At 45.6% G+C, this 14,965-nt stretch overlaps 1 protein-coding gene across 2 annotated transcripts in view; it reads right to left on the bottom strand.

The window, feature by feature from the left end:
* Positions 1–14,965, bottom strand: part of Fer1l6 (fer-1 like family member 6) — a 130,367-nt gene that overhangs the window by 39,413 nt on the left and 75,989 nt on the right. Inside the window, exons 23-28 of one of the 2 annotated variants that reach the window (XM_046464973.2) lie at positions 8,907–9,017; positions 8,519–8,680; positions 7,168–7,348; positions 3,777–4,003; positions 1,956–2,078; positions 670–709 (exon numbers count right to left, since the gene is read on the bottom strand). In XM_046464973.2, coding sequence (XP_046320929.1) covers positions 670–709; positions 1,956–2,078; positions 3,777–4,003; positions 7,168–7,348; positions 8,519–8,680; positions 8,907–9,017 — 844 coding nt within the window. The remainder of the gene's footprint in view (positions 1–669; positions 710–1,955; positions 2,079–3,776; positions 4,004–7,167; positions 7,349–8,518; positions 8,681–8,906; positions 9,018–14,965) is intronic. The other variant, XM_046464972.2, reaches the window with a different exon arrangement.

The raw sequence follows: 14,965 nt of genomic DNA, 5'->3' as shown, positions 1-14,965 counted from the left end.
CCCCTCACATCATCATGGATTCATCCAGCTCAACGGGACTCAAATATGTTAAGTGTCTTACACAATATGATGTTAGTGGAATTACTCAGTAACTTTTTAGCAACAGACCCAGGAAAAAACTGCAAGGGATGGACTTCTAGATCTGCTCTTTTCTAGCTGTGTAATCTTGGACAAGTTCCTTGATCTCTTTGTACCTCTGTTTCGTCATCTGCAAGATGAAGATGTTATTGTCTATGCACAGGGTTGGCCAGGGAATCACATGTGCTAATTAGTACTGGTCTGAGGATCTGAGTGACCCTGGGCCTCCTTCATCTGTCAGTGTCACCTGAAATGCCTTGGCTACTTGCTATTACTGTTACATTTAGGCTGTAACCTGCCATGGGCTTCAGTTGAGTTTGTGGTCATTTCTAATCCCAGGCTTCTTTCACTTGGGTTTCTGCCAAACCAGATCTATCCAATCCTTATAAACTGAGTTTTGGAAATGAGCATTCTGGTGCTGAACAAAATTCAGAGACCTGGGGGCTGTGACTAGTTCAAATACCTATAAGACCTTTATAAAGCACCGTCATCCTCCTGATATTGCTTTCTCACTTGGGGATGCGGCTGAGTTCTAATACACCTCTCAATGACCCTTGTCGATGTCCAGGAATCCCCAGAACAACCTCTTACCTGTGTTGCCTTTTGTCTCCTTGGGATTGCTCTCCTTTGCCTTAGAAAAAGAGAGACAAGACAATTGACGCTGTCGTGCCTAATTTACCAGTCCTGACTGCTAACAGCTCTAATCCAATTATCCCAACTCTCTGCACTCAGAGATGCCATTTTAAAAGAGAATTCAAATAGTCCCCCAGATGTCCCTGGAGTGAAGCTTCACTGGATCAACATGAGACCCAACTGCAGTGGGATATTCTGCCCAAGAGAAGAATGTCCACACACCCAACAAACATGCCACCAAGCTGTATGCCTCCTTGTCCTCTCTGGGCAGCCTCCTCTTGGCCGCAGGGTAGACTCTCTCCCCACTATTCTTACATTCCCCTGGCGCATCTCACCAGTCTGTGCTGAGAGTTTTACTGGCTGGCATGTGGGGTCCTTGGTCCCACATGGACTGGGGAGGGGATCAGGGAAAAGGGAAGGGGCTAAGCACACACGGGAAGTGGTCGCTTCCATCAGAGCAGAAGGAGGGAGGTTTAGAGGCAGAGACTGGTGTTTGGTTTGTTATTTTACTATATATCAATATGTGTGAATTGTCCTAGATGAAACTATAGACTTTAAACTAAAGAATCAGAAGAGTCTCTATTCAACTAAATATAATCATAACTGACTACCTTTCATTTCCTTTTTTTTTCTAGAAGTCTTACTAAATTCCGTCAGTGAGCCTTTGCCTAACTCTCCAGACACTCCCCCCCACCCCCGCCCTGTGATCCTCCAGCTTTATGGCTTGTTCCTTGTTCAGTTCCAGGTACACGAGGCTCTGCTCTTGCTCTGGCAATACCCCTGGTTCTTGCCTTTTGCTAAGACCCAGACCCACCTTTACTTTGATAATTTCCCATATAAACAGAGAATCCTGCTGAAGACCTGAGACCATCTGGCCTGGGTATCTCCTGGTGCACACAAAGCCTCTATCACTGATGTCCACCAAGCAAGACTCCACTTCTCCTTGCTGGACCCCCTGATCTCACTGGGAGGAAGCTCCTCCAGGTGCCAGGCTGGCCTGGACATCATTCCAGCAATGACAACAGAGCTGTGTCTGCGCCATCTCCACCCTCAGTGTGGAGGTTTATCATTCTAGATCCTTGGCCCTTCTAGAATTCTTTTTTAACCTTTTGCAGTTAACAAAACCACACCTGAGTAGGATCTACACCTAGTGAGATTTAAGAAGAGAGCTGTGGGATTTGAAGTGGGAGAAGGTGCCGTGGGTTCTCTTCAGGCCCTGGAATGTCACAGGCGGGGGACTCTACCTTCTGTGCTTTCTTCAGGGAAGCATAGTACTTGGACCACCAGTCAATGACATTTTCAGCAGATTCATCTGCGATGGTCCTCTTTTTCCTTTTGGTGGATCTCCGGGCAGGCTTCTTGGCATCCTGCCAAGGAATAAGGGTCGGGTCATTAGTTGGGCCTTGTCTTGTGGCATACTAGTGGCCGAAAGCTTAACTGAGGAAGAGAACAGATGTACCCGTTGGGTTTATGGTAGCAGCTCTCTATCATGCTGATAAATGAAAATCTAATAAACTATTGGTAATAAATAATGGATCAATAATAAACTATTGAGATACTGTACTTGATACTGGGGATATATGGGGACTGAACTCAGTCTGACATTTGGGAAGCTTAGAGTTCAGTGGAGGAGAGAGGCAAGTGTCAAATCAGCGGACCACAGGACACAGCATGGCACAGAGGAAAGGGCACTATCTTCAGAGAGACCTGGGTTGCAATTCATTAAGCAGCTAATACCAGTGCTGTGATTCTCAGATTCCTCAATGATAGGCAGAGACCAGGGACTATAATACCTGCCTACTTCACTGTTATGAGGATTAGGTGATGTCACCTAGGCAATTCTCTATTAGCTTCATTTCTTTCAACAGGTATAAATAAATGACATCTGTCACATAAGTGATGGGGTGAGGGGGTGCAGTGACATACACATGGCAGAAAGAGGCATTTTGGGGAGAAGAGAGTCATGGCACTGGAGGCAGCCTATGCAAGACTATCACACATCTGGCATGCCTGCACTCTCCCCAATAATTCTCTTTTTTTAAGCAAATGTAACACCACTTTTCATTTTTCTGATTGCACATGATATAGAGTCACACCATTCATGCAATCATACCCATGCATAGGGGTTATAATGTCCATCTCATTCTCCCATCCACCCCACACAAACACCCTCCCCTCTCCTCCCCTGCCTCTCCTCTGCTCAACCCAAAGTTCCTCCATTCTTCATCCCCACTACCACCCTCCATGGATGAACATCTCTTGAGCACCATTTGTTTGCCAGGCACTCTCTCAAGGGATGGGATAAAAGAAATGTGATGTTATAAAATCATCTCTTTCCGGATTTAGAGTTTTATGGTGTCAACAAACACTGGGACCAAGCACACCAACCTAAACTAATGGGTGCCATTTGAGGGTGATGCAGAGAACCCCAGTGAGGGGTCACAAATGGTATCTGAGGATGGATGAGATAGACGGGCACAGCCTGAGCAATGAGTCACGATTCCGTCTTACTATTCTTTTTATTTCAACCTTTATTATTCATGGGGCAGGCCGTTTCTTAGGACTTTCTTAAAATGGTCTTGGACTTTGTACTCAAATTTATAACTTAGAAAGATCAACTCTGTCCTTGGCTGTGGTTCTTTGTGTACTTTTCCATCTTCCCTTCCTGAATCTCATTTAAGTGAGGATGAGAAGTCTTACTCCTCTGTAGAATCAAAAGGTCCATCTTTTTGTTCCCATATGACCATGTACAAAGTAGGCTCTGAATACTTGCGTACTAGTCCTGGAAAAAGAATCCATTGTCTTTTCAAGCTAATAAAGTTAGAGGAGTTTGTTTTCAATTAATTATTATCGCCACATAATTTCATATACATTGACTTTCTGATTCTACAAGAATGCTCTTGTAGAATGGGTATCAATATCAATATTAGTGGGAAACTAATACTCAGAAAAAGCAGGTTGCTGGCTCAAGGCTGTACTGCTAGTTGTCAGAAAGATTAGCACATAGATCCTCCAATGCAAATTCCAGTGGGCCTTGTAAACATGAGGAAGGAGCACTCCCTGACCTTAACGTTTCCATCTTTTGGTGCCTCCTGGGCTGCCGGTGTGGGTTCAGGCCCCAGCATAGGGGAGGAGTCAGGTATGTCCACCAAGACAGCTGGCTGAACCTGGGCAGAGTCCGGAACCACCGTGGGAGGCGGATCAACATCCACATAGATGTGATCTGTTGGAGGGTCCTGGGAGGACTCATGGAGTCCCGGAGATTCCGTCACCACCAGTGAATCTGAAATTGCTAGGGCAAAAGCACACGCAGTCAGAGAACAGGGCTGCAACAGAGGTGGTCACGTCAGACATCTGATATTAGGAATCAGACCTGGACTCAAACACGACAAGTGTTACATTTCTGAACCACTTTTCCTTACTTAAAAAATGACAATAAAAATACTCATTTCAGTGGGGGATAAAATGGATGTTCTGATGTAAAGCATCTGGTGCATAATAGGTAGTCAAGAAGTGGTTGCATTTGTTGTTGATCCCTTGGGGACATGTCAATCTATCATGGCCACTGGAATATAAAAATCAAGGCTCAGGGCCATGTGCTCAGTGTTGGTCGTGTCTCTCCAGTGTATTAACACAGGAAGCTTTTGGAAGGTCCACAGCTCAGCTTACTCCTCAATACAGGCAGAGCTCTGAGCACTCGAATGCCCTGCTTGGCAGGGAGCAGAGGTAGGTCCTTGGACCTTATGAGAGTCTTCACTGGCCCTTGATACCATTAAAGAATCATAATGGGGTCATTGGCTTCTAAATAGCCCCTTCTCTGCATTTTTGCTGTAGAATTCCATGCTTAGGGACAGTTCTCAGTTGGGAGCCTCCATGGCTGTCAAGGCCTCCAGAGAGTCTCCTCCTCCAGTTGCTGAATTTTCAGCAGCAAATTTAATCCAATGAATCTTACAGGTATCTACTCTGCTGGACACAGAGACAGAAATCAGCAGGACAGAGTAGAAAACTGAGAATGAGATGGGCAACTTGGCTTATGAGAGAGAAGTAAAACCAACGGGGAAAGGACTGACTGGTCAGCAGGCCTTGGGGTGGGGATGGTCACTCTAGGGAGAAAGACCAGCTGCATCCCTCCTAAAATCAGGTACCAATGCAGATTGACAATGTAAGTGCTAAAACCACAAAGCCAACCGCAGAAAATTTAAGATCTTTGGAACCAAGGGGAGAACAAGAGTTTTTAAAACCAGATTCTGAAGTACAAATCATATAATTTAAAACATGGTTGGATCTAACTACATCAAAATTAAGGATTTCTGCTCAAAGATGAGGACTGTAGGCACATTTAATCATTATATTTCTAGGAAAAGATATGAGCAATAGCTACTGGCATCAAGAACAAACAGTATGGAGACTCCTGGGAAAGCTGGGAATGGAACCACCATTTGACCCAGCTATTGCCCTTCTTGGACTTTTCCCTGAAGACCTTAAAAGAGCGTACTACAGGGATACTGCTACATCGATGTTCATAGCAGCACAATTCACAATTGCTAGACTGTGGAACCAACCCAGATGCCCTTCAATAGATGAATGGATAAAAAAAATGTGGCATTTATACACCATGGAGTATTACGCAGCACTAAAAAATGACAAAATCATAGAATTTGCAGGGAAATGGATGGCACTAGAGCAGATTATGCTTAGTGAAGCTAGCCAATCCCTAAAAAACAAATACCAAATGTCTTCTTTGATATAAGGAGAGCAACTAAGAACAGAGCAGGGAGGAAGAGCAGGAAGAAAAGATTAACATTAAACAGATACATGAGGTGGGATGGAAAGGGAGAGAAAAGGGAAATTGCATGGTAATGGAGGGAGACCCTCATTGTTATGCAAAATTACATATAAGAGGTTGTGAGGGGAATGGGAAAATAAACAAGGAGAGATATGAATTACAGTGGATGGGGTAGAAAGAGAAGATGGGAGGGGAGGGAGGGGGGATGGTAGAGGATAGGAAAGGTAGCAGAATACAACAGTTACTAATAGGGCATTATGTAAAAATGTGGATGTGTAACCGATGTGATTCTGCAATCTGTATTTGGGGTAAAATTGGGAGTTCATAACCAACTTGAATCTAATGTATGAAATATGATATGTGAAGAGCTTTATAATGTTTTGAACAACCAATAAAAAAAATTAAAAAAAACAAAAAAAAAAAAAAAAAAAAAAAAACCTGTGAATCAAAAAGAAAATTAAAGGAAGCACATCAGACACAAACAAAGGACACGGGCAGACGAATCACAGAAGGGGGATTGAGACAGCAGGAAGGATATTAGAGGTGCGCAGTAGTAATCAGATAAACCCACGCTGAAATAACCACAAGACACTATTTTATATCCACAGGATAGAAAAAACAAAATCCAACCCACGTCAAAATAAAACCTCAAAAAGGTGAATCACAGGAGGTATGCTGAGGAGGGGGAAGTGGGGCTGCAGGGGAGAGATGGTAGAAGCATAGACTGGTTACTTAGTTCAGCACCATCCTCCAGAGCGCCCCCTGTATGTACTTAATGAAATGACATGTGCATGTTCCCTGTGACCCAGCAACTCACTCCTAGGCATACATTCCAGAGAAATTCCCATATAGCATCTTCCGTCACCAACACAAGGATTCATCAAGATGCAGTTTGTGAAAGTGGGGAGTGGCAGGCAGCTAAGAGTCCAACACAAAGGGACAGGAAGAGCAAACTACAATAGAGGAAACAGGTGGTTGTAGTGAACTACTGCACACACAGCACCATGGATAGACCCAAAAACATAGTGTCAAGTGAAAAGAATAGGAAACCAAAAGACGATTATAGTACCATATAATTTATGTAGGTTAAATATGTTTAAATTTTATAAGAATGTCATTGTGGGGCATACCGTAGGGAGGGAATAGGAAACAGAGACAGAAATAGGAATCAGAAGAGGGATTAAGACAGCCTTCAGCTGGTCATGCAGTTTGCCAAACTCAGACTGGAGCACTGTCTTCCAAAGCCAGGGAATAAGTACCAGAAAATATGAGCATGTCTTGCTCACATGGAAGATAAAGACAGAGAAGCCCTGAAGGGATCAATAATAACAATAAGGCATGGAGTTGAGAAGGGCAAGATTTCAACTTGGAGCACCTGAGATCCAAAATGGAACAAACCAAAATGACGTCAAGCACAAAGCCAAAAGAAGTGCCAACAGAGTGGAGAAAGAAGGAGCTTGTCATACTCAAAGATGCCTTCTGAGAGGAGTCACCCTGATGTGAGTCTTAACGCAAGAGTTTCACAGCTGAAAGAGGCAGAGGAGACTGCAGGAGCAAGTGTGTCAGAAAGATCCACCCAGCCATCTGACTGTGAGCCAGGTCCCCAGCAGCCAGCCTGCAGGCACATGGCTCTAGAGTCGCAGATCCAGAGTGCAGGAGGAGCCTCCTACCTTGCTCACCTTGGGCTCCATCCACCTGTGAGATCAGGGCAGGAGGCTCTATGGATTTACACAAAAACTGCTTCAAGCAGTTGATGGTGTAGGTGCCCACAAGGGTGCTCCTCCCGAAGGCTCTCCAGTCCACCACGCAGATGCTCAGTGGCGGGTGCAGAAGTTCATTCTCAGGCAGCTCCTGCAGGAGAAGTGGGTGTAACAGGCCACTGCCTTGGCCAGGCCTGGATGATCACACTTGCTAACCTGTCTGCGGGCAGGCCCAGGGCCAGCTCGCTGTCCACCCTCTCCCTTGCTGTTGCCTTGCTCTTCTGTCCTTCCGCCGGCTATGCAGTTTGCCAAAACACTGGAGCACTGTCTTCCAAAGCCAGGGAATAAGTACCAGAAAATATGAGCGTGTCTTGCTCACAGTTCATCCCAGGTTTAAACTGTAAACACCTCCGCTTCTGTATTCTCTAGAGCAGCGTTTTCAATGCTCTTATGTTGCCATTATTGGCCAGTGGAAGTCTCCTTCAAATGACAGACTACTCAGCCCCAATATGTTAGATGAGAGTCAAGCCATTTAAGGAAGAATGAGGGTATGGGGACAGTGCCCTGTACAGTTGTTTCCCTTGGTGGTCCATGAGGCTTAGTGAAGGCCCACGTGAAAGGTTTGCAAACAATGTCCTCAACTGTAGTCTTCCCTAAGTTATCATCATGTGTCCCATGGTGCTGATGGGGTGGGACACAGCAAACTCACTCCTTTTAGTTAGTTCCAAATCAGAACACAAAAGTATATTGAAATAAATAAAGTGCAGGTCTCCACGCACATCACTTTAGAAGCATAAGTGTACGTGCAAACTACCGACATTCTAAGAACAAATAATGTTTGTTTTTTTAATTGAGCCATTAAAATAAGTTTTGATAGACTGGTGGTTCTAAGACTGTCACGTGTGTTGGGTCCACCTGGAGGGCTTGTTTAACCAGAGACGCTGGGCCCCACCCTCACCAGCTTCCAGTTCAGGTACTGGGAGAGGGTCTGAGAATGTGCTGGAACTGCGCATTCCCAGGTGATGTTGCTGGGCATGAACTGGGGCCAAACTTCAGGAACCACTATTCTCAGCAAAAGTGTTTCAACCTGTTTTGATTTACTGTGTGATCTATACCCCAAAACGTCAAAAACAACAATCGCAAACGTCTACTTTCTTATTCTGAAATTCTGGCTTTTTGCAATTAGACTGCTCCTTCTTTTAGGCAATGGACACCTGCAACTGGGAGATACCTCCCCTAGCCAAGCAGAGGAAGGGGTGGGGTGCGGCGGCTGAGGTGTGGCGTGAGCGGGGCCATGGGTGGGGCAGCAGAAGGGACGCACCACTTCGAAGGCATCTGCCTGGACGCTGAAGTTGGGGTTGTTCTTGTAGCTCTGGATCACGCAGGACTTCACTCCCCGTCCCCCACACTCGATGAGGACCTGCGGCCGGTCCACGGACAGAAGCTGCACCTTCTTCATTTCACGGACTCCCCAGAAGAGCACCTGAGGAGAGGACCCCAGAGCCGTCACCCACAGTCCCAGGGACCCACGTGAATACCCTGGAGATGGTGGGAGTGTGCCTTGACCCCCAGAACCACAGCGTGCTTCCAGGCCTGAACTCCGTCTGGTGCAAGCCCGATGGGGGCTGCCTGGAGTCAACCATCCACCCACACCACCCCTCTCACAGTGTAGGCAGGACCACTGCCAAGTCCCGGGTCCTGAGTCCTACCTCCACACGGTATTTACTCAGCACTGGCCGAATGTTGGCAGGAACTGGGTAGATCTGGGAGAAGTCTGGTGGGTCGATGGGAGGAAGCCCTTGCAGCCCAGTGGGGGGGACCTGCCACACAAAATAGGGGCCGATGAGAGGGCTGGAGAGGAGCGAGGAAGATGGACAGAGCCATGTGATCCCTGCCTCTGTAAAACATGGCAGTTTTGTCAACTTGAAATGCAACAAGGACCATGCAGTTTACCAACTTTATCTATTCATTGACAAATGCATTACTTCCAAGGTGGCACTCAGTGTGTGTTGCAGGTTGATAAGATGTAGCCTTCAGGAAGCCCCACGGCACAGAGGGAGAAAAGCAAGACAAAGAGGAAGACCCTCACAACTTGATGAAATTCCATAGGAACTACAGCCGTGAAATGGAGAAAGAAATTCGTTTTTATTCTGAAACTATGAGTCCTGCCTATTCCCCCCACTCTAGATTGTCAAGACCTCAGAAAAGGGGTAATGCACCACTACAAAGAGATTCAGATTTGATGAAACAGCAACTACTTCTTAATCAGTGAGCTGAACACGATGTTTTTTGAAGGTAGAACTCAGGAGGAAGACGTGTCATTTCTTCTGCCCTTGGGGTTACACAGGGAGACAACTGTATTGACATCTCCCACAAAAAGACTGGAGGATGTCACTAAGGACAGGGTCTTTCTCCAGAATGGGCCACCCTACACTGCCTTCAAGACCTGCTTACCACACACATCTTTCAACCTTTCCTGACTTGTTCCCAGCTCCTGTGGTCATTTTCCTGCCCTTGCATTCTTTGAATGCAGAGTACCCTCCATATAGGTTTAGTGTAGAAATTAGAGGACTGAGTCTGGAAATCAAACTCTACTGTGTGACCTTGCACAAGTTACTTTTTCTCTTTGAGCCTCAGATGATCTATTACCCCCTCAGGAATCAAACGTTCCATTAAACTTTGCCTTGGAGCCAGTGTTTCACCTCACTGGGATGCTTTGCCTGAACAACCTACAGGATTTGTTTACTTCTTCTCATTCTCAAAGCTCCTCAAGTGGTGCTCCATATGCAGTAAGTTCTTGATAAATGTTTAATGGCCAACTGACACATCAGCTCCGTATGCTAGAAAGAGCTTGATTGCTCATCAAAACCTGCGAAGCACAAACACAGCTCCGTTCCTTTTTCAGACATATTCTAGTTGGCAACGACAGATGTGGTTAAGCTAATTAGAAGAAAGCTCAGAAAAAGAAAAGCAGATTCTGCAAAAAGCCAAATAGGCCCAAGATAACTAGGCTGCAGAAGGATCCAGATAAAGGAGCTGGCACGAGGAGGATGAATTACTCAGCATTGCCTGGCACACCGGAGTGGGCAGCGTGGCGGGCAGCGTGGCTGCAGAAACCACCTCACTGGGGAAGCTAATTGTTTCTGGCTCCAACCATAAAAACCACAAAATAGCCAAGATGGTGACGTGGGAGAAGCTGCCTCTGGGTAAGTGTTTTATTAGATTTTCATTTTAATTGACACATAAAAATTGCACATATTTATGGGGTACAGTGTGACATTTTGATACGTATATACAAAGGGTAAATGATCAGATCAAGGTAATTGGCACATCTACCACCTGAGATGAATATGTGGGAACATTCAAAATCCTGTCTCCTAGCTATTTTGAAATAACTCACCATTGTCAGTCTTGGTTGTTGCACTGGGCTGTGGGGCATTAACCATCCTGTCTCCATCCCTCCCTCCACACCTGCACCCTTCCCAGGCTCTGCTGGCGCTACTAATGTGCCTCCTAAAGACCTCATGCTTCCTCGTCCTGGGAGTGCTGACATGGCAGCATGGGCAGTGCCCTAAAGAAGCTTCAGCCCAGCCCTCTCAGGACCTACAGCATGGTGGGGACCGAATGAATTTGCCAACAGCTAAGATCAAGCTTCACAGTGAAATGGGCCTGTGGCTGGCTGGCCTACAAAGCCACATGCTCTGTAGCCGATCAGCATGCAGCGCCAGGGAAAACAGAGGACCTCCAGGAAAGTGAAATACTAACAGTTGGGGTGAGCAGAATGGGGTGACCAGCCTGCTCCAATGTCCCAATGGAGATAAAACCTGGGGACTTAAAAGGAGGTCCAGCTACAGGGTGGACAAGGGGGCGGCAGGTGAGATATCAGATGCAAAATTTAAGGAGGAGCCCACTAACAGAGCCAGGCTTGACCCCAGCCCCAGCCCCGCCCTGCCCATCTGAAACTGGTGCTCAGAAGACTTTCTCCTCTCTGTCTCCCTCAGCCCATCATCTGTCCTTCCATTTCATCCACGTTGAGGGCAGTGGTGAGGGACCAAGGGTGGGGCTCCCTCACTTGTTCACTGGGTGAACTTGAACACGTTACTAAGTATCTCTAACTCCCAGTTTTATCATTCATAATATGAAGGTAGTAATGTCGACCTCACAGAGTTGCTGAGAAGAACTGCTGAGACAGCATGCAAGGTACTTAGCACACTTTCTGGCACACCGAAGTTCTCTTGGAGTAAGGGTAAACTGGAAATCCACTGATTTTTGCAAATATTGAAGCTCAGCTTCAAATCATCTTAATTACAGATGATCTAAGATTGCTAGTGGTTTCAAAATACTTCAGTGAGGGCCCAAATTTTCCCTGAATATTGATATATGCAATATCTAGCATGTGATAAAGTATAGCTGCTGGCGCTACTAACATGCAATATTTTATATATAGTATATATACTATATATATAGTTTATAGTAACTACAGTATTTTATAGTATAGTAACTACAATATTTTTCTTACAGTGATTAAAATCCAAGAGAAACAGCAACCAAAGAAACAGACCTTAGAGGATTTAGATAATGTGGTAATCACACACGAACTCTAAAATAACAATGCTTAATCCGCTCAACAGGAGGTTAAGAATTTTTTTCTCTGTTTGTATGTGGTGCTGAGGATCGAACCCTGGCCGCACGCACGCCAGGCAAGCGCGCTACCGCTTGAGCCACATCCCCAGCCCCATGTAAAAATGTGGATGTGTAACCGACGTGATTCTGCAATCTGTATTTGGGGTAAAATTGGGAGTTCAAAACCCACTTGAATCAAATGTATGAAATATGATATGTCGAGAGCTTTGTAATGTTTTGAACAACCAATAATAAATAAATAAATAAATAATTAAAAAAAAGAATTTTTTTCTCTTGTCTTTTTTTCCTAGCAGGGCCTACAACCCAAGGTTCACTCATGCTAGGCAAGCACTCTACCATTGAGCTACAGCCCCAACCCAGGAATTTCAAGAGGAGACTAAAATCTATAGTAAAAAGGAAGAAAAAGGAAATTTTATGATAAAAATACGCTGACTGGAAAAAAGAAATTAGTGAATGGGTAAAAAAAAAGATCAAATGCAGAGAAAGCAGAGAAAATGAACTGGAAGACAGATCATTATGGTGGCTAGAATAAAGCTCAGAGATAAAAGGGTAAATAACACATAAAAGAATGAGAGGCGTAGAGCACAAATTAAAAGTTCCGGTGTACACGTAATTGGAATCACAGGGGAGGGGACAGAGGAGAGGCAAGGACTCGAGGGAGGAGGATGGAGCAGAAGCAGTATTTGAAGATATAATGACTGATAATTTTCCAAAACTAATTAGAAACATCGAACCATAGTTTCAGAAGCTCTAAAAAACCAGGGTGGAGACAAAGAAATTTCCACTTTAACGCCACACAGTAAAACTGCTGAAAACCAAACATACAGGAAAATACCTTAAAAATAATCAGAGAAGAGAAAAAAAAAACTACTCTTTAAGGAGCAATAATAAGAGCAATACCCAACTTTTCAACAGAGAAAGAGAAGCCCAAGAAGTGGAAAGATACCTTCGGAAGGCAGCAAAAAATAAATAAATAAAGACTCCAGAGGAAATTTACCCGACCCAAGTTCAAATAACAAGTTTGTGGCAAAGCCAGAAACAGCCTACACGTCTACACTGAGGTCACGCAGAAGCAGGTGATGCAGCCCGGGCAAGAGCTAGGGCAACCCTTGCTCTCCTGCTGGCCTGCTGGCCACAGAAGAGGCCACGTGGGGCCCTGATCAAGTTGATGGCTTGAGACCTCTTCAGGGCCTGAGTGGGGCCTCCGCTGGAAGGTCTTATGAAATATGAGGATCAGCGCACGAGTGGTGTCTGTAAAGCCAAGACTGGTAAATCATTCACTCATTAATAACTGCACCTTTAAAACAGGAAGGTCACACAGAGGCCATCCGAAGAGTGAGAGTTTGTGTTGTGAGATCAGGACTCAGGAGTGTTGTGGGGTCAAGAGGTGTGGCGTCAAGAGGCCACGTGGTGTGTACAGTAAGAAATGTGGAATTGATGGATTTAATCTGGTATATAGAAGAAGCAAGCTACTAAACTCTTCCGTGTCAGGGAAGTGCTTCAGCAGTGGAGATGCAGAAGCTCAAGGAAGCCATCCACAGAAGAAACTGAGCATGGCTGGTGACAGACGAAGGAATTTCCAGTCCCCATCCTCTCCACTTGTATGAGATCTGCATGTTAAGATAGCACTGATGATCAAATTACTTACTGAACAAGCGATGAAATGAGAATTTCTAATGAAGCCCTAATGAATTGTATCCCTTAAGCTTCTTACCTCGGAGGATGCTTCCTCTATTAAGCCAGCTTTCAGGAAGCAGCAGGGGCTCTCAACAGCGCCCCAGCTCAGCACTGAGGGAGAAGGGGAGGTGGGACCATGGGACAGAGGACTGAGCCTCGGAAGGCCTTGGTGATCAACTTGCCCAGCCCCTCATTGACAGTCAAGGGGACTCAAGCCCAGAGCACTTACGAAGGCAGCTTCGTGCTTCCGAGACAGTTGCCTGACTCCAAGTCTGCTAACCTTGAGCCTTAGCTTTCTCTCCTGCCAGGTAGGAGTGTTGGACTAGATCTAGTGTTCCTGAGTCAGCCATTCCTCCAACTTCTATACCACCTGCACCATTATCCAGATACCATTTTTTTTTATTGGACACATCTTCGTTTTTAAAAAGGAAACACCATGTTGCTCAGTAAAAACTAGTGCCCCTTGCCCTACATGGAAAGTCACCCTGGATCAGCTGGTTTCAAAAGTTGCCTTGGGTTCTGACCTTCCACACCTCTGTGCAACACACGTCTGTCTGGCTTCCTCTGGTTCGACTGGAATCACTTGTTTTATCAGCCTGGAATCCCAGAACCTACTATTTGTAGATTGTAGAATTTTCTAGTCTTATTCTCCTGCCTTCCCAGATGTAACCATACAGAACTGGAGCTAATGCTTGGGTTCTCTCTACTCCATCCTCCCAGAGTGCTCCTGGACTCAGTTTCCCTGACAGCACACTATTTCTCCAAAACAGCCATTCTGTCCCTAAGAGTTTTTTTCTTAGCGGGGTAAACCAGATGATGGTCAAAGCCTCTTAAAGCAGCCTGAAAGGACTAAGGCAGGATTGGTCTGACCCGAAGGTGAAATGCCACCTGCCCTCCGTGTATGGCAGTGAGTGAGAGGCCCGTGAGAGAAATCTCTGCTGCAGTCCACCTGCTCACCTATTTGTCCTCTGCATCCTATTTGGTTCTCTACTGGACAGCAACGTGTAGGGGCTCAGCTTCCCTTCCCAATCTCCTGCCTCTGCTTTCTGAAAGTCTTCCTCCACACATTCAAAATCCTCCTAGGTCTCAGTGAGAAGGACTAGGAGCCCTTTGTCCTTGGGAAACTGAGGCAGTGGAAGAAGCAAAAGGCTTTACAGGTCTAAGTTCAACTCTCAGCTCAACCTCCAACTAGCTGCATGATGAACTAGTCAGCCAACTGCTGAATCCTCAGTTCACTCCCTGTCAAATGAGAATCATGATACCCATCTCAGCAGGCTTCAGGGACATCTAGTGAGATGAAGGCAAACACAACCCTGGGCGTGTGGTAAGTGCCCCAAATGTTCCCTGCCTTCCCCTTTTGTGTCCACTCATGATCCACATGGGGTTCAGGGACTCACACATGGGGCTACCCAAGCATCAATGACCAAATCCATAAGGACTTTTCATC

Source organism: Marmota monax, unplaced genomic scaffold, assembly GCF_021218885.2.
Source record: "Marmota monax isolate L192 unplaced genomic scaffold, Marmota_monax_Labrador192_F-V1.1 WCK01_AAM20220418_F8-fsc00003, whole genome shotgun sequence".
NCBI classification, from domain to species: Eukaryota; Metazoa; Chordata; class Mammalia; order Rodentia; family Sciuridae; genus Marmota; species Marmota monax.
The sequence above is the reverse complement of the archived record's forward strand: the minus strand, read 5'-3'. Positions and strand labels throughout refer to the sequence as shown.